The following is a 20,877-nucleotide window of genomic DNA, read 5'->3' as shown; positions in this document are numbered from 1 at the left end:
ATGTCGCAAGTGAGGTAATCTTCACACAACCCATGTAATACATAAGGGAAAGAGTTACATAGTTGGCTTACAATCGCCACTTCACACAATACATGAATAAAGCATTACATCATCCAGATACAATCAAGGTCCGACTACGGAACCAAAATAAAAGAAGACTACTCCAAAAGCTATACAGATCCCCGATCGACCCCAACTGGGCTCCACTACTGATCAAAAAGAACGAAACAACACAAAGGACAAGATCTTCATCGAGATCCTCCTTGAGCTTGGTTGCGTCACCTGCTCGGTAACATCGGCACCTGCAAACTGGTTTTGGAAGCATCTGTGAGTCACGGGGACTCAGAAATCTCACACCCTCGCGATCAAGACTATTTAAGCTTATAGGTAAGGTAAAGGTATGAGGTGGAGTTGCAGCAAGCGACTAGCATATATGGTGGCTAACATATTCGCAAAAGAGAGCGAGAAGAGAAGGCAAAAGCACGGTCGATGAACTATGATCAAGAAGTGATCCTAAAACAACCTACGTCAAGCATAACTCCAACACCGTGTTCACTTCCCGGACCCCGCCGAGAAGAGACCATCACGGTTACGCACGCGGTTGATGTATTTTAATTAAGGTCAACTTCAGGTTTTCTACAACCGGACATTAACAAATTCCCATCTGCGCATAACCGCGGGCACGGCTTTTGAAAGTTCAAATCCCTGCAGGGGTGTCCCAACTTAGCCCATCACAAGCTCTCACGGTCAACGAAGGATATTCCTTCTAGCGGGAAGACCCGATCAGGCTCGGAATCCCGGTTACAAGACATCCTCGACAATGGAAAAACAAGTCCAGCAACACCGCCCGAATGTGCCGACAAATCCCGATAGGAGCTGCACATATCTCGTTCTCAGGGCACACTCAGATAGGTCAAGCTACGAGTAAAACCAACTCTCGAGTTGCCCCGAGGTGGCCCCGCAGGATGCCCAGTTCGGACCAACACTCAGAGGAGCACTAGCCCGGGGGGGGTTAGAATAAAGATGACCCTTGGGCAGGCCTACCCAAGGGAAAGAAAAGGCTAGGTGGCGAATGGTAAAACCAGTGTTGGGCATTGCTGGAGAAGTTTTATTCAAAGCGAGCTGTCAAGGGGTTCCCATTATAACCCAACCGTGTAAGGAACGCAAAATCCGGGAACATAACACCGATATGACAGAAACTAGGGCGGCAAGAGTGGAACAAAACACCAGGCATAAGACCGAGCCTTCCACCCTTTACCAAGTATATAGATGCATTAATTAAATAAAATATATTGTGATATCCCAACAATTAAACATGTTCCAACAAGGAACAACATCTCCATGTTCCAACAAGGAACAAACTTCATCTTCACCTGCAACTAACAACGCTATAAGAGGGGCTGAGCAAAGCGGTAACATAGCCAAACAACGGTTTGCTAGGACAAGGTGGGTTAGAGGCCTGGTTCAACAATATGGGAGGCATGATAAGCAAGTGGTAGGTATCGTAGCATAGTCATAGCAAAAGAGCGAGCAACTAGCAAGGAAAGATAGAGGTGATTTCGAGGGTATGGTCATCTTGCCTGAAATCCCGCAAGGAAGAAGAACGAGTCCATGAAGAAGACAAACGGACGTAGTCGAACGGGTCCTCACAAACACGACGTTACCGAAACCAACCCGAAGAAGCAAACACCGGAAAGAAGCACAATACATAGTAAACAACCAACACATGAACATGGTATGATATGCGGGATGCGGTATGCGATGCATATGCATGATTTGCAAAGGAATGATTGAACCTGGCCTCAACTTGGAAATACAAGAGTGCCACTGGAAAGGTGAGGTGATTTCAATTGAAAACGATATAAAGATCACCGGAATCGGAAGCACGGTTTGGAAATGGCAAGCAAAACAAATATAGCACCGGTCTGCGATAATCAGCAAGTGACCAACTAAATGCATCAAGATAAATATGCTACAGCACTCAAACATGGCAACAAAATACATGGCAGGGATCCACTCATGAAGCTTAACAAAAGAAGAACACTGAGCTACGGCTAATTCATCCATTAACAGGTTCAAACAAGCATGGCAAAAGTGCAAATGATAACAGGTTTCAGACTTAGTGAAATTAACACAAGTCTGGAATTTATCATCAGGAAGCACACTTTAGAGCATGAAAACTACATGCTACAGGAACTTAATATGGCAAAGCAAGACATGGCATGAAGCTACTCAAAGCAGTTAACAAAAGTCCCTTAGTGACCTTGAGCCAAAAGGGATCAGAAAATACAATTGCAAGTATGTGAACATGGCAAAAACATAAACAGATCTCAGACTTAGTGAAAAACTGGAGCATGCAAATCAGTTAACGAGTAGGCATGTTTACGAGCTCGATGCACTCACTACAAAGCATGGCATGACAAACTAAGTATACACCCATCAAGACGACATGTCATAGAAGTTAGACATGACAAGAACAACATCATAGCATGCACGGATCAATAGTAACATCCTCGGCAAAATCGCTAACAAGTCAACAATCTGCCAGGATTCACGAAATAGCGAAAGTAGAGCTCGATTGACTCAAGCTAGGTTTCTCCATAAATACAAACAAATACATGGATGGATAGAGCACCACAATGTTAACAAAACATCCTTACTGATCATCCTCAAAAGAGACACGGATCACTAAGAAACAACATGAACATATGGCATAATGACAAAATCAGGACAAGGACTTAGTGAAAAACTAAGTCCCTGAAATCAGCATTATCGATTACGCTACTTTGCAAGCTTGTTCTAGTCACCACAAAGATCACAAAAATACATGGCAAGCACCACTGTAAATATGGCATGGCATATAACAAAACACATGTAGAGCTCAAGATCATATCATGCACACACTAATCATGGCAAAAATGACAAAATGCCATTTGCTGAAACAGATCTGACAAATTACTCACATAGCCCTCTTCCAACAACATTTCGGGCACCAATATGACCTTAAATGAAAATGATGCAATGAGATGAAATGATGTACTCGTCGAGACGAACATGTATGCAAATGAAATGCACATGATGACATGATATGCAATGCATGACACACAAGCAATGACAACGCAACAACAGCGAATAACTGGAAGACACCTGGCACATCGGTCTCGGGGCGCTACAATAGCACTCTCCAAATAAAAATGACATCAGTTCTCGTGAGCGCTAAAGTTTCTGTTTTTTACAGCAAGTTCAACAAGACTTTCCCCAAGTCTTCCCAACGGTTCTACTTGGCACAAACACTAATTAAACACAAAAACACAACCAAAACAGAGGCTGGATAATTTATTTATTACTAAACAAGGGCAAAAAGCAAGGAATAAAAATAAAATTAGGTTGCCTCCCAACAAGCGCTATTGTTTAACGCCCCTAGCTAGGCATAATAAGCAAGAATAGATCTAGGTATTGCCATAATAGTAAGATAGATTATTAAAACTCATTTCATATTCTCTACGTTCAGCAGCAAGTTTTCTTTGAGGCAAGCAAAAGTAATCAAAAGGGCTAAATTTATTGGGACAAAAGTCTCCAAGATCAACCTTGGGAGGTATAGGTTCCTCCTTCGGTCCTTCATAATGCACAACCAATTCATCATTATAAGCATTCTTTTGACAGAACTTTGTGAGCTTATATTCAAGAGAATATCCCAATTCATTATTTCGAATAGCCAAATCATCATTAAGTTCAGAAATTCTATCAACTAAAACATTGGTAGGCACCCTTTTTCTAAGATTTTCATTAAAAGCAACATAGTCTAGAGATTGAAAATGCATTATTTCTTCTTGATCAAAGAGGATGGCCTCTATGGGAGGATGGCAAGCGTCCACCCTATAATGTGCAAAGATTTCTTTGGCCTCTTTTATTATGAATCGAAACTCATGAGTCAAAAAGATAGTAACGGCATGCTTAACAGAGGAATGCTCAATATTAGAAAATTCTAGGAAAATCCTTTGTATGGAAGGATGCATGTGCATGAATTGCCTTTCAAGTTCAACTATAAGCATGGCAATAGCGTCCGCAAGACTACTAATTCTATGAAGGATAGAACTACCCATAGAGGGTGAAGCACCGGCACAAGTAAAGAAATCTTGAATAACTCCTTTTCCAATAATATTACCACTACCAACACGGAATCTTTTTATATGTGAGATAGTGGGTTCTTTAGTAGGAGCATCAAAATTATTATCGACAATAGTATCCCCAATTTCAGACATAGAGGCAGAAGGTAAAGAACTAGCCATAACGACAAGCAAGCAAACTAACACACAAGCAAACAAAAAGCAAGCGGACAAAAAGAGGCAAATAGAGGGAGGATAGAGAGAGGGCAAATAAAATGGCAAGGGTGAAGTGGGGGAGTGGAAAACGAGAGGAAAATGGCAAATAATGTAATGCGGGAGATAAGGGTATGTGATGGGTACTTGGTATGTTAACTTTTGCGTAGACCACCCCGGCAACGGCGCCAGAAATCCTTCTTGCTACCTCTTTTAGCACTGCGTTGGTTTTCCCCGAAGAGGAAGGGATGATGCAGCAAAGTAGCGTAAGTATTTCCCTCAGCTTTTGAGAACCAAGGTATCAGTCCAGTAGGAGGCTACGCGCGAGTCCCTTGCACCTGCACAAAACAAATAAATCCTCGCAACCAACGCAAATAGGGGTTATCAATCCCTATAGGGCCACTTATGAGAGTGAGATCTGATAGATATGATAAGATAATATTTTTGGTATTTTTATGATAAAGATGCAAAGTAAAATAAAGGCAAAGTAAATAGCAAAGTAAATAACTAAGTAGTAGGAGATTGATATAATAAAGATAGACCCGGGGGCCATAGGTTTCCCTAGCGGCTTCTCTCGAGAGCACAAGTATTCTACGGTGGGTGAACAAATTACTTTTGAGCAATTGACAGAATTGAGCATAGTTATGAGCATATCTAGGTATGATCATGTATATAGGCATCACGTCCGAGACAAGTAGACCGACTCCTGCCTGCATCTACTACTATTACTCCACTCATCGACCGCTATCCAGCATGCATCTAGAGTATTAAGTTAAAAACAGAGTAATGCCTTAAGCAAGATGACATGATGTAGAGGGATAGACTCATGCAATATGAAGAAAACCCCATCTTGTTATCCTCGATGGCAATAATACAATACGTGCCTTGCTGCCCTTACTGTCACCGGGAAAGGACACCGCAAGATTGAACCCAAAGCTAAGCACTTCTCCCATTGCAAGAAAGATCAATCTAGTAGGTCAAACCAAACTGATAATTCGAAGAGACTTGCAAAGATAACCAATCATACATAAAAGAATTCAGAGAAGATTCAAATATTATTCATAGATAGACTTAATCATAAACCCACAATTCATCGTTCTCAACAAACACACCGCAAAAAGAAGATTACATCGAATAGATCTCCACAAGAGAGGGGGAGAACATTGTATTGAGATCCAAAAAGAGAGAAGAAGCCATCTAGCTACTAACTATGGACCCGTAGGTCTGAAGTAAACTACTCACACTTCATCGGAGAGGCTATGGTGTTGATGTAGAAGCCCTCCGTGATTGATGCCCCCTCCGGCGGAGCTCCGAAACAGGCCCCAAGATGGGATCTCGTGGATACAGAAAGTTACGGCGGTGGAATTAGGGTTTTGGCTCCGTATCTGATCGTTTGGGGGTACGTGGGTATATATAGGAGGAAGAAGTACGTCGGTGGAGCAACAGGGGGCCCACGAGGGTGGAGGGCACGCCTAGGGGGTAGGCGCGCCCCCCTACCTCGTGGCCTCCTGTTATGTGTCTTGACGTAGGGTCCAAGTCTCCTGAGTTGTATTCAATGAGAAAATCACGTTCCCGAAGGTTTCATTCCGTTTGGAGTCCGTTTGATATTCCTTTTCTTCGAAACCCTAAAACAGGCAAAAAACAGCAATTATGGGCTGGGCCTCCGGTTAATAGGTTAGTCCCAAAAATAATATAAAAGTGGATAATAAAGCCCAATAATGACCAAAACAGTAGATAATATAGCATGGAGCAATCAAAAATTATAGATACGTTGGAGACATATCATTATTAAACATTATGTCACAATACTTATGCCTATTCTCTCTTATTTTACAAGGTTTACATGAAGAGGGGGAATGCCGGCAGCTGGAATTCTAGGCTGGAAAAGGAGCAAATATTAGAGACCTATTCTGCACATCTCCAAAAGTCCTAAAACTCCACAGGAGCACTTTTCAGAATATATAAAAAATATTGGGCGCAAGAAGTACCAGAGGGGGGCCACCCACCAGCCACGAGGGTGGGGGCACACCCCCCTGCCTCGTGGGCTCCCTGGTGGCCCTCCGATGCCCATCTTTGGCTATATGGAGTCTTCCGTCTGAGAAAAAATCATAAGCAAGCTCACGGGATGAAACTCCGCCGCCACGAGGCGGAACCTTGGCGGAACCAATCTAGGGCTTCGGCGGAGCTGTTCTGCCAGGGAAACTTCCCTCCGGGAGGGGGAAATCATCACCATCGTCATCACCAACGATCCTCTCATCAGGAGGGGGTCAATCTCCATCAACATCTTCACCAACACCATCTCATCTCAAACCCTAGTTCATCTCTTGTATCCAAACCTCAGATTGGTGCCTGTGGGTTGCTAATAGTGTTGATTACTCCTTGTAGTTGATGCTAGTTGGTTTAATTGGTGGAAGATCATATGTTCAGATCCATTATGCATATTAATACCCCTCTGATTATGAACATGAATATGCTTTGTGAGTAGTTACATTTGTTCCTGAGGACATGGGAGAAGTCTTGCTACTAGTAGTCATGTGAATTTGGTATTCGTTCGATATTTTGATGAGATGTATGTTGTCATCCCTCTAGTGGTGTCATGTGAACGTCGACTACATGAAACTTCACCATTGTTTGGGCCTAGAGGGAGGCATTGGGAAGTAATAAGTAGATGATGGGTTGCTAGAGTGACAGAAGCTTAAACCCTAGTTTGTGCGTTGCTTCGTAAGGGGCTGATTTGGATCCATATGTTTCATGTTATGGTTAGATTTACCTTAATACTTCTATTGTAGTTACGGATGCTTGCAATGGGGGTTAATCATAAGTGGGATGCTTGTCCAAGTAAGGACAGCACCCAAGCACCGGTCCACCCACATATCAAATTATCAAAGTACTGAACGCGAATCATATGAATGTGATGAAAACTAGCTTGATGATAACTCCCGTGTGTCCTCGGGGGCGCTTTCCTTCATATAAGAGTTTGTCCAGGCTTGTCCTTTGCTACAAAAAGGATTTCGCCATCTTGTTGCACCTTATTTACTTTTATTACTTGTTGCTCCTTACAATTTATCTTATCACAAAACTATCTGTTACCTATAATTTCAGTGCTTGCAGAGAATACCTTGCTGAAAACCGCTTATCATTTCCTTCTGCTCCTCGTTGGGTTTGACACTCTTACTTATCGAAAAGGCTATGATAGATCCCCTACACTTGTGGGTCATCATTCATCAAAGAGGGGCGGTGGTGGATGGGGAAAAGCGCGGGCTGAAATGCGCCCCCCCACCAACCGCTACCGCTATATACAGGGCGCTGACGGGCCGAGAGGGGAGCCCGCGTTTTTGCGGGTTGGGACGGGAATTATCCGCGCCCCACTAAAAGATTTATAGTCGGACGCGTTTGCGGGGTCTGGTCGGGCAGGATTTTCTGCGCGGACCCGTATTTTGATGGTTATTTTGCGGGTCACAGCGTTATACGGGATCTGCTAGAGATGCTCTAATATGTCGGAGCATAATGTAGGCCCCCGCTATTGTCCCCATTTGATTGTTTCAAAAATTCGAAGGCACTACAATGTAAGCTTGCAACAAATGTAATTATCAAAAATTTAAATGTATTTGACTCAATGTATAACGGGTCTTATACTAACGGATCTCACAAAGACTTTTGTTGAGTTGTGTGTGATTGAAGTTTTCAAGTTTTGGGTTATCTTACGATGGATGAGGGAATAAGGAGTAAGAAGAGCCTAAGCTTGGGGATACCCCGGCATCCCAAGCTATTATCCAAAAGAGAGCAAGCAACTAAGCTTGGGGATGCCCCTCGGGGCATCCCCTCTTCCTTCTAACGACCATCGATATTTTACTCGAAGCTATATTTTTATACATCACATACTATGTGTTTTCCTTGGAGTGTCTTGTATGATATGAGACTTTGCTTGTTTTATTTTGTGTTTTTAGTCTTCGTTCCTTGCTGTGCACACCTATTTGAGAGAGCCAAAATTATGCCATGACTTGATAGAATTGCTCTCTATGCTTCACTTAAATTTTTATGAGCTATGGACTTGCTCTAGTGCTTCACTTATATCTTTTTGAGCATGGTGTGCTTTAGTATTTTTGAAGAAATGCTCTCTTGCTTCACTTAGATTTATTTGAGAGTTAGTAAAATTTTCAAGAAATTCTCTCTTGCTTCACGTAAATTAATTTGAGAGAAAGTAAAAATTATGCTCATGATCTTCACTTATATTTGTTTGAGCTTATCAAAAGCAACATATGAAAATTAGTCCCAAAGTGATATATATCCAAGAAGGATATAATAAAAACTTTCATGAAGATCATTGTGCAAAATAAACTTGATTCTTAGTAATAGTTTTGAGATATGATGATGTGATATGTGAGTTATGTTGATGAGTAATTATGCTTTAGTAAGAATATTGGTGTTAAGGTGTGTGATTCCCTATGCAAGCACGAAAGTCAATAATTATGCAATGAAATTATATCCTACTTGTGGTGCATTATTTGGTGTTAATTATGCTTAATGCTCGCTTATGAGATTATTCGTTTCTTGGTTGGTCGCTTCTCAATCTTTTGCTAGCCTTTATTTTGCACTAAGTATGATCACTACTTGTGCATCTCAAAACCTTTAAACTAGTTTTGCCACATGAATCCACTATATCTACTTATATGCTGTATTCTTTGCCATTATAAGCAAATTTGTATGTGCCATCTCTAATTTTCAAAATAAACTTCTCTTTTGTGTGTTCGTTTCGCTCGCGGAGCGGTGAGGGGTGGCTAATATTTTCCGTGCTAGATGTGTTATTCTCACAATGGGTGTTTATTCACTTGTCATTGCACGAGAGTACGGCAAAGGTATTAGAGATGGCCAATACCGAAATGAAAATTGAATTTACTTTATGTTGTGAAATAATAAATTCGTTGGAAAGTGTTGTATGGAAGGCACCCGTGGATATGGTTAGCCATGGAAAGTGAAAGTATGGTGAAAAAAGGAATAAACTTTATTTTCTGATTGGGAACCGCCTATGATATATCTAGCATGGAAAGTTTTGGGAACTCTAAGTCGTTTTCGTTGGTGGGAAGGACACACCTCCCAAAATGTTTTTTCTCTAAGTTTTTCGCTTTGAGCTCTGGCACCTCTACAAATCCCTACTTCCCTCTGCGAAGGGCCTTTCTTTTACTTTATGCAATTTTTATTTTTTATTTTGAGTCTCCATCCTCTCTTATAGAAGCACCAACTAGGAGGCACTATGATCGTACTTGAGCATTGGTGTAGTTAATATGCGAGTGTGTTTCATGAATGGATCAATGATTGAGCATGATGGGCTAGGGATAGCTTATTTTAGCATTGATATTTTGAAAGACATGGTTGCCTGTTGATATGCTTGAGTATTTAAGTTATGATGTCAAAACTAGACTATTGCTTTCAACAATATAAAAGTCCAAATGACGATGCTATAAAGAAAAGAATATGATATGACATGATAGGCAGCATTTCACATAAAAAATTCTGTTTTTATCACTTACCTACTCGAGGACGAGTAGGAGTTAAGCTTGGGGATGCTGATACATCTCCAATGTATCTATAATTTTTTACTATTCCATGATGTTGTATTATCAATCATGGATGTTTTATAATCATTTTATATCATTTTTTGGTACTAACCTATTGACATAGTGCCAAGTGCCAGTTGCTATTTTTCATGTTTGATCACAGAAAATCAATACCAAATGGAGTCCATATGCAATGAAACTTTACCAAGATTTTTTATGGACCAGAAGACACCTAATGGGACAAGGCTGCGCCTGGAGGGTGCTGGAGAGCACAACCCACTAGGGCGTGCCAGGAGGCCCAGGCGCGCTCTGGTGGGTTGTGCCCACCTCGGGTGACCCCCCGGACCGCCTCTTTGCTCTATAAATACCCCAATATTCCAGAAACCCTAGGAGAGTCGATGAAAATCAATTCCAGCCGCCGTAAAGTCCAGAACCACCAGATCCAATCTAGACACCATCACAGAGGGGTTCACCACTTCCATTGGTGCCTCTCCGATGATGCGTGAATAATTCTTTGTAGACCTTCCGCTCCATAGTTAGTAGCTAGATGTCTTCCTCTCTCTCTCATTTGATTCTCAATACAATGGTCTCTTGGAGATTCATATGATGTAATTCTTTTTGCGGTGTGTTTGTTGGGATTGGATGAACTTTGAGTTTATGATCAGATCTATCTTTTTATATCCATGAAAGTTATTTGAGTTTCTTTGATCTCTTATATGCATGATTTCTTATAGTCTCGTATTTCTTCTCTGATATTTGGGTTTTGTTTGGACAATTTGATCTATTTATCTTGCAATGGAAAGAGGTGCTTTGTAGTGGGTTCGATCTTACGGTGCTTGATCCCAGTGACAGAAGGGGAACCGACACGTATGTATCGTTGCTACTAAGGATAAAACGATGGGTTCTATCTCTACATAGATAGATCTTGTCTACATCATGTCATTGTTCTTATTGCATTACTCCGTTTATCCTTGAACTTAATACACTAGATGCATGCTGGATAGAGGTCGATGTGTGGAGTAATAGTAGTAGATGCAGGCAGGAGTCGGTCTACTAATCTTGGACGTGATGCCTATATAATGATAATTGCCTGGATATTGTCATGAGTATTTGAAGTTATATCAATTGCCCAATAGTAATTTATTTACCCACCGTTTGCTATTTTTCTCGAGAGAAGCCACTAGTGAAACCTACGGCCCCCGGATCTCTTTCTCATATTATTTGCCTTCGCGATCTATTTTATTTACCTTTTATTTTTAGATCTACTAAACCAAAAATACAAAAATACCTTGCTGCAATTTATTTTATTTTGCGTTCGATCTATCAATATTTACAGCTTTCTCCCATCAACGCACCACTTTTTGGCACCATTACCCGAAAGGGATTGACAACCCCTTTAACACATCGGGTTGCGAGTATTTGTTATTTGTGTGCAGGGGCTGTTTACGTTGTGTTGCTTGGTTCTCCTACTGGTTCGAAAACCTTGGTTTCATATATGAGGGAAATACCTACCACCACTGTGTTGCATCATCCCTTCCTCTTTGGAGAAATACCGACGTAGCTTCAAGCGACATCAAAGTGAATTTCTGGCGCCGTTGTCGGGGAGGATCTTCAACATCTACTAGGTTCCTAATCACAAATCGCATCTCCTTGCAATTTACATTATTTGCCATTTGCCTCTCGTTTGCATCTCCCCCACTTCACAAAAATTTGTCGTTCTTCTTAGTTGTAGTATTAAAAGAAAACTCAAAAAGATTTCTCGTTCTTCTTTTGCTTGTTGGGAGTTTTCCCGTGTAAATAGTTTTTCTCGTTCTTGTTTTACTTCCTTTAGAAAAACAAAAAGTCCAAAAACATTTCAGTGTGTTTCTTTGAAATTCTTTTCTTTTCTTTGGGGGTCGAGAGGAGAAGACCACGGTGAAAATGTTGAATGGCTCTCATATGCATTATTGTTGATCTAACAAAGAGCCCATATTACCTTGTCTTCTCCTTTGAATAAATGTTTGCAGATTCCAGCTTAGTCCAATGCACATGCACTATTATTGTTATCCACACCGTTCGGTTGTGCAAGTGAAAGGCAATAATGACGATATTTGATGAAATGATTGAGATGAGGAAAAGCTGGTATGAACTCGACCTATCTTGTTTTTGTAAATATGATTAGTTCATCGTTCCTGATTCAGCCTATTATGAATGAAACATGTTTGCAATGACAATTAGAGATTATAGTTACTCATGCCATGCTTAACTAGCCAGGAGTTTATAATGGTGTACCTTGCGTGCCAACATGCTATTAAAATGGTTGTGATGTAGTATGATAGGATGGTATCCTCCTTTGAATGATTCGAGTGGCTTGACTTGGCACATGTTCACACATGTAGTTGAAACAAAATCAACATAGCCTCCACGATATTTATGTTCATGGTGATTTATATCCTACTCATGCTTGCATTCAATGTTGGTTAATCTTAATGCATGTTTATGACTGTTGTCGCTCTCTAGTTGGTCGGTTCCCAGTCTCTTTCTAGTCTTCACTTGTACTAAACGGGAATACTGCTTTTGCATGCACTTTCATAAAACCGAAAGTTGTTCCATATAAGTCCACCATACCTTCCTATATGCGGTATTTATCTGCCGTTCCAAGTAAATTTGCATGTGCCAAACTCTAAACCTTCAGATGATAATTTGTTTTGTATGTTCGAATCGCTCATGTACCAACTAGGGCTGTCAATATGTTCCATGCTAGGTGGGTTATTCTCACGATGAGTGGACTCCGCTCATCATTCACGAGAAAAGGGCTAGTAATCGGGATGACTAGTCCCATGCTCAAATCAAATCAAAATAATTGCAAACAAAACTCCCCCAGGACTGTTGTTAGTTGGACGGTACCCGTTGTTTCGGACCAGCCATGGAGTGTGCTTGTTGGTGGTGGGGGAGTATAAACTTTACCATTCTGTTTGGGAACCGCCTGTAATGTATGTAGCATGGAAGATACCGAGATCTCTTGGTTGTTATGTTGACAATGAAAGCATACCGCTCAAAATATTATTTATCTCTATTTTAAAACTCAAGCTCTAGCACCGTTGCAAATCCCTGCTTCCCTCTGCGAAGGGCCTATCTATTTACTTTTATTGCTGAGTCATCATCCTCTTATAAAAAGCGTCGATTAGAGAGCACCATTGTCATTTGTATGCATTGTTATTAATTTATATTGAGTATGACTATGACTGGATATTTTTTACCATGAATTACAATGTCTAGTCAGTCCTTGATCTTCAGGGGTGCTCTGCATTTATGTTTTGCGGTCTCAGAAAGGGCTAGCGAGATACCATTTTGTTATATCATATCATGATTGTTTTGAAAAAGTGTTGTCATCCGAGATTTATTATTATTACTCGCTAGTTGATTATGTCATTGATATGAGTAAATGTGAGACCTAAATGTTATTGTGAATATGGTTAATTCATAATCTTTGCTGAAAACTTGAATGCCGACTTTACATATTTGCAACAACAAGATCAAACAGAGTTTGTAAAAGTTTTTCTTTATCACTTTCAGTTTGTCAACTGAATTGCTTGAGGACAAGCAATGGGTTAAACTTGGGGGAGTTGATACGTCTCCATCATATCTACTTTTCCAAACTCTTTTTCCCTTATTTTGGACTCTAACTTACATGATTTGAATAGAACTAACCCGAAGTGACGTTGTTTTCAGCAGAATTGCCATGGTGTTATTTTTGTGCAAAAATAGAAGCTCTCGGAATGACCTGAAACTTCATGGAGATGATTTTGGGAATTAATAAAAAATATTGGCAAAAGAATCAAGTGAAGGGGGCCCACACCTTGGCCACAAGGTTGCGGGGCGCGCCCACCCCCTGTGGCACGCCCTCCGTCCTCGTGGGCCCCCTGGACCTCCACCGACCTCAACTCCAACTCCATATATTCACGTTCGGGAGAAAAAAATCAGAGAGAATGATTCATCGCGTTTTATAATACGGAGCCGCCGCCAAGCCCTGTTCTTCCTCGGGAGGGCAGATTTGGAGTCTGTTTTGGGCTCCGGAGAGGGAAATCCGTCGCCATCGTCATCTTCAACCATCCTCCATCACCAATTTCATGATACTCACCGCCGTGCGTGAGTGATTCCATCGTAGGCTTGCTGGACGGTGATGGGTTGGATGAGATTTACCATGTAATCGAGTTAGTTTTGTTAGGGTTTGATCCCTAGTATCCACTATGTTCTAAGATGATGTTGCTATGACTTTGCTATGCCTAATGCTTGTCACTAGGTCCCTAGTGCCATGATTTCAGATCGGAACCTAGTATGTTTTCATGAATATATTTGTGTTCTTGATCCGATATTGCAAGTTATAGTCACCTACTACGTGTTATGATCCGGCAACCCCGGAGTGACAATAGTCGGGACACTTCCCGGTGATGGCCGTAGTTTGAGGAGTTCGTGTATTCACTAAGTGCTAATGCTTTGATCCGGTACTCTATTAAAAGGAGGCATTAATATCCCTTAGTTTCCGATAGAACCCCGCTGCCACAGGAGGATAGGACAAAAGATGTTCCGCAAGTTTTTTTCCATAAGTACGTATGACTATATTCGGAATACATGCCTATATTATATTGATGAATTGGAGCTAGTTCTGTGTCACCCTATGTTATAACCATCGCATGATGAATGCCATCCAACATAATTATCCATCATTGATCCATTGCCTACGAGCTTTTCACATATTGATCTTTGCTAAGTTACTTTTTTGCCACTGTTACGACTGTTACAAAACTGCTACTGTTACTTTTGCCACCGTTACCATTACTCCCATACTATTTTGCTACTAAATACTTTGTTGTAGATATTAAGTCTTTCAGGTGTGGTTGAATTGACAACTCAGCTGCTAATATTTGAGAATATTCTTTGGCTCCCTTGTGTTGAATCAATAATTTTGGGTTGAATACTCTATCCTCGAAAACTGTTGCGATCCTTTATACTTGTGGGTTATCAGTGGGAAAAAGCGCAGGCTGAAGTGTCCCCACAAATTATGCCACGCCCCAAAAAATTTTTTATGGATCGGCCGCGTTATACGGGGTTTGCTAGAGATGTTCTAAGATGCCGAGCATAAGGTAGGCCCGTGCTGTTGTCCCCATTTGATTGTTTCAAAATTCGAAGGCACTACAATATAAGCTTGCAACAAATGTAATTATCAAAAAATTAAATGTATTTGACTCAAGTCAGTTTCATGGAGAGGAAAAAACGGTCATTCTGACTCCAATAAACCGAGTTATGGTTCTTGGCTAGCAGTCCCTATATTATGATCTCAAAACATTAGGCGAAGTGGGTGAGATTTACATGCCCGGTCGAATCCCAAGCAAATGAATGTACAGGAGTCACAGTACAATGCTCTGGTTCCTGTGACCTGACCGCTAGTGCCACAGCGCCGCGCGGTCGAGCCCAACCCAGCCGGCACAAACCGTAGGGCGGGGGAGCACGCGCGGGCGCGCCCGGCGAGAAGAACGATCGATGAGAGGCGCCTACAAGGCGGCGTCGGCGACGCGGTCAGCGAACCGCTGGAGCGCCTCGCGCATCCAGAGGTGCGGGCAGCGGTCCATGGCGTCCTGCACGGTGACCCAGGTCCTGCCGCGGCCGGACATCTCGGGCCAGCGCTCCAGCTCGTCGGTGACGCGCAGCGGGAACATGTACCCCTCGTAGGTGGCCTCGTAGCGGCGGCTCTGGTAGCACCAGCGGCCGAGGCTGGGCCCCGTCTCGCCGCGCACGCCGGCCTCCTCCAGGGCCTCGCGGCGCGCCGCCTCGTCCATGGACTCGTCCAGCTCCCACCCGCCCTTGGGGAACAGCACGCCCGCGCTGGCGCCCTTCTTGCGCGAGCAGATGACCAGCACCTCCACCTCGCCGTTGTCGTCGCGCACCCGGTAGGGGATGCAGCCCACGACGATGCGGCCGCCCGTGCTGGCGCTGTACCGCTGCAGCTCGCGCCCCTGCCTCGCCGCCACCATCATCGCCGCCATCCAACGATCAATGACCCGCCCGGTGCTGTCGTCGGATGATTCTTGGAGCTCCACGGGGAGGGAGGAGGAGGAGGGAGAGGGGCTCTGTCTGAAATATGGAGGCCCGGTGGCGCTATCTTTGGATCTGCCGGTGGGAGGAGGAGCTGGAGCTGGATGGATTTGAGCCAGATGGGGGCGGGGATGCCGGGCTATTAATAGGATCTGCACGCGCGGCCTCTCCGGTGGTGGTTGTGGTTGGCAGCGTCGTTGCCGAGTGAGGGAACGTGACAAAGGCGGGGCAGCTCGGGGACAAAAGGCGGGCAGGAGGAGGATGGATACGCCCGGCCAGGTGGCGCCTGGACGCGGTGCATGGGCGCTGCGTTGCGTGTGAATATCTATCTATCTATCTGGCTTCTGTTCCTGTGATGCTCCTCGTTTGGGCAGCGGTTCGAGGTTCTGGTGGTGGATGTGTACGAGCTTCCAGCTAAAAGTTTGCTTGTTTGGGCTCCCACCGGTTTGATCTAGAGTAGTATTTGACTTTGGCCGTTCAACTATTTATGGCAGTGCCTTTTTTTTCTAGAAGCCATGGAAATGACGTGCGTTTACACGATGAAAAGGAGAATACAACCTAAATGCTTGTTCATAAGTTGAGTTATTCAGTGATGAGCTGAACTGCTCTAGAAAAGAGACCCAGAGAGTTGAAACCATGCCTCCGTACTACTTCAGGTCTTTTCAAGTTCGCTTGATTCTTGACATGAAAAGGTTTCTAGAAATCTCTTGCCATGAAAAGGTTTCTAGAACGAGACACCAAATTATACATGGGAATGCTCTGAGTCCTTGATTGTTAATTAAACTTTTTCAGTGAATATACTAAAAGACCTAAGGCGTTCACAAGGTAGAGTGCGAAGATATTCCCTCTATTCCAAAATAGATGTTATTTTGGATTTTGCGACGAGCAACTTTGATAGTTAGTCATCGAATATTGTAAAGGTATTTTCTTTTCATGAGAGATCAAGTGCTACAACTATTATGAAACAAATTAAAATGTTTTTCCTCCTATTAATTAGTTGTGATCAAAAGTCAAACGTACATATTTTATTTTTTTGCAAGACAAGATGCATTTTAAGATTGATTGTAAACCACCTTGTGGTTGGATGGTCAGAGGGACATCGGTATCTCCAGTCCACCGGAGTTCAAGTCATATGCTCCTACTTGACATTGGTGTTCGTATTTTTTTGTATTTTTTTCAGGTATTCTGATGATGTGTGTTTAGTGGGAGGAGACGTTTCCACCGGCTACGAAGGTGTTTGACCGCGTTCAAGAAAAGAAATGGTTGTAGTAATTAGTGTCTCTTTTTTTAGTATTACCTCTGTTCCTAAATATAAATCATTTTTAGATATTTCAATAAAAACTACATACGAAATGTATATAGACATACTCCATTTTATGGTGCCAAGCTGACCATAAAAGTGCGACAAATTCATTTCCGTAAGGCTGATCATAGTGGGGAGTAACTTATACTAGTGTCATGCATATGCCACTAGTCTAAATTACTACCTTCATAGTGCAAAGTATTATAGTAGTAGTGTCATAGATTGTTTCATTTATTACCTTATAGATTCATTTTGCCTCGGGGAGCGCTATGTTACAGTAACATATTATGTGGGTGTTTGTTTCAAGGGACTTTTTTGTGTAGGGACTAGAAAAAGTCCCTCTTAGAGACTTTTTTACCAAACAGGAGGGACTTTTTAGGAACTAAACTAGACATTTGGGACTAAATGAAGAAGACTCTCAAGGAGAGTCTCTTTGAGACTTTTTCAATAATGTTCCTCCATGCACCCATTGGCCCGCCATCCCATGGTGTTGTTTAATTGTTATTTTTCTATATACTAGGGGTAACATGATCATTTAATAACCTCTAGGAAAGGACTAGAGACTTTTTAGTTGGGACTAGAAAAAGTCCTAGGACTAGAGAACTAAACACCACCTATGTTACTCCAAACACCTTTCTCATCATTAAATACTTGCCACATAAGTAAAATTGTCTTGAAGTGTGTTAAGTTACTACCTAAGTTACCCCACTATGGCTAGCCTACCTAGCACGTACTAGTACGGCTACAATCAATTGTCAACCATAGAACGCACAGGATCTCCTCGTTGAATCCTTATCTGCGGCCAGCAAGGCCCCGCGGTCCATGGACCGCGCGCACGCGAGCGGGCGGGAGGTCGGACGAAGTGGGAATCAAGCGCGTAGGCTGGAGCATCTCCGGCTTCGCAGCTGCTTCTGTCCCTCCCCTTCCCGCTCCAGTCTCCCGGACGGCGCTCACGTCGGACTCCTCACGCGCCTAGCCCCCGCGCACGCGCTCCCCACTCTTTTCTTCCACTCCTACTCCCGTCCCGTCCCGTCCCGTCGCGCAGCCCATGCCCGACTGCTAAAACACACACGACGATGCCCTAAACAATCTAGTAGTAGTAGTAGCGCCCACGTTCATCAAAGTCCATCTTTTCCATCGCCCGTTCGCCCTTATCAGTCGCCTCTCGTTAGGTGCCCACCAGCACCAGGCAGGCTCCAGGTCCTATTCTATAACCGGAACCTAATTTCATCATTCCTCAGTGGAGGTTACATACGGTCTTCGATCATTACAGTGGAGGTTGTGGTCAGTGTGTACACGTACACGTCAAGCTCAGCTTTTTTCCGGTGGGCTGTGGCGCCGGTAAAAAAACTTGCACGCTGCGACCGGGTCCGAGAGAGCGAGAGAGATACTACTACCACTGTGCTTGCTGTCTCGGTTGAAACTCGAAAGGCGACGACGACGGAGCGCGTGGCCGTGAGGGCAACGGCAGCGCGCACGCACGCGTGGCACGGGGCGCTCCGCCTCCACTGCCTGGCCCTGGCGCGCGCGGCGGCGCCGCTCTGCTTTTGCTGGTCGGTGGTGGATTACTGCGGAATCTATCCGACTATCCGATCGAGACTGACTGACGTGGGTGCGCGCGTCGGTCGGTGCCGGAGGTCGCCGGCGCTGACCCGGGACGCCGCTGCCTCGTGCCACGCCAATGACGTGATACATTAATCATCCCGGAGGTAAGATGCATGTGCATGGCCGAGTAAGGGCTTGTTTGGTTTCAAATAAGTCACCAACTTATAAGTCAAAAAATGAAAAAGTGATTTATTTTGCCAAGCAGATCTGATTTATAAGTCACCCCAACTTATAAGTCATAAGTTGCTCCACCCCAACTTAAAACTTATAAGTCATCCTTTTTTGTATGGGTCCCACCACCTGCATGATGTTGATTGGTGTGGAAAGGTGTGTCAGGTGACTTATAAATCAGGTGACAACCAAACAGGCGTGACTTATAAGTCATAAGTTGCTTCACCCCAACTTAAAACTTATAAATCATCCCTTTTTTTGTGGGTCCCACCACCTGCATGATGTTGATTGGTGTGGAAAAGTGTGTCAGGTGATTTATAAATCAGGTGACAATCAAACAGGCGTGACTTATAAGTCACTAGTTTTAAGTCACCTGACTTACAAGTCAAATGACTTATTGAAACCAAACAGGCCCAGGCCCTAAAGTATCTCATCTTCTCTTCTCTTCTGACGTACGGGCAGGGCAGCACGGGGTTACATGGGAGCATGGGCCGGGCGGCGGCCGACTTTCTGACGACGCCGCCGACCACCCAATTGATCACCCCCGTCGTCACCGCCGATCCCTAGGCCCTAGGGCTAGGGCCGTCACCAACCACGAGACGGCTCGACATTTTGCGCGGTTATAAACCGGCAGAAGCACCGCTGCGCGTGCTGACGGGTAGGATTAAATAAAGTAAGTAAATCCGTCGTCATATGATAGGAAAATAAAATGGACAGAGGTGGTGCCGTGCACGGACGTGCCAGGCAGGCCGTAGGCCACTGCTTCTGCGAAGCGTATTTTGTTTTTCACGGCCGAAAGACCGTACCGCCGACACGCTCGCTCGTAAAGAAACCTGGACTCGTTCGTCTGCTTGTAAATCCACAGCTCATCTTCACGCAGTGTACAACGGGCCGTGCGCAGGTGCGTGGCTGTGGTTGACACAGCGGCGCCGTGTCCGATCTGCGTCATCTGGTCCCTCTGGCTGTGGTCCAGTACGCCACGCCCTCTCGCACTCGCCACCGCTTACGAGGTACAGTACTACTAGTAGTAGTAGGACACTCGGTCCGGTCGAGAGCCACGGCCGACGTCTCGTCGGCAGGGCCACCGCCCACAAACAGTGACGCACCGTCTCTTTTCTTTAGAAAACTCTTCTCCTTTTGCAGGTTTCTTTAGAGAACTCTTGATATATTCATCTTCCGTCAGGGTAATACAACGAACATCAAAAAATAAAAAAGATTATATCCAAATTCTTAGGCTAATTAGTTATGACTATAAACACTGAAGTGAGCCGAAGACGTGCCGTCGTCATCACCGCTTCACCTCCGGAGCCGGACAAAACTTGTTAAAGTAGACATTTGAAAAGCCGTCATGCTAAAACTCCATAGGACTAGTGCACCAGAACAGCAACTGCCACCAACGAGAAGACGCATAGATCGAAAGGATTCAACATAAACACACGAACGAAGACCGGATCCAAGCAGATCCACCAAAGACAACCGCCGACCAAATCCTGCGAGATCCATGGAGACATACAATCACACGTGTTCCGGTGATGCTAGACGCACCATCGAAACAGGGGCTAAGCGTGAAGAACATACGTACAGTCTCTTCCCCGAAGAATTTTTGATCGTATAAAAAAGGACATGAATATCTGCTTAACGTTTGCTGGAAGAGAAATTGCCAACGAAAATGACATGCGGGTATCTTCAACGCCGACCTTTAAATCAAACACCATATTCATCACAGACCAGTGAGACTAATCAGCGGACACTGATGAACCGAGCGGAGAGGTGTTTAATACTGGCCGGCAGACGGATGGCGTCGGCATGCGGGCGCCTGACTAGGTTCTAGCAACTGAATTCTGTTCCGATC

At 43.7% G+C, this 20,877-nt stretch overlaps 1 protein-coding gene across 1 annotated transcript; it reads right to left on the bottom strand.

Moving 5' to 3' along the window:
* Nucleotides 1-15,074: 15,074 nt before the first annotated feature.
* On the bottom strand, nucleotides 15,075-16,090 carry LOC125523365 (nudix hydrolase 21, chloroplastic). The gene has a single exon (XM_048688411.2). The coding sequence runs from the start codon at nucleotides 15,895-15,897 to the stop codon at nucleotides 15,406-15,408; it is 492 nt and encodes a 163-aa protein (XP_048544368.1). The 5' UTR covers nucleotides 15,898-16,090; the 3' UTR covers nucleotides 15,075-15,405.
* Nucleotides 16,091-20,877: the final 4,787 nt, after the last annotated feature.

Source organism: Triticum urartu, chromosome 7A, assembly GCF_056163025.1.
Source record: "Triticum urartu cultivar PI428250 chromosome 7A, HENAU_Tu73, whole genome shotgun sequence".
NCBI classification, from domain to species: Eukaryota; Viridiplantae; Streptophyta; class Magnoliopsida; order Poales; family Poaceae; genus Triticum; species Triticum urartu.
The sequence above is the reverse complement of the archived record's forward strand: the minus strand, read 5'-3'. Positions and strand labels throughout refer to the sequence as shown.

Excerpts from the sequence above, each read along its gene's own strand:
- LOC125523365 (XM_048688411.2), bottom strand. The coding sequence starts at position 15,897 with ATGGCGGCGATGATGGTGGCGGCGAGGCAGGGGCGCGAGCTGCAGCGG.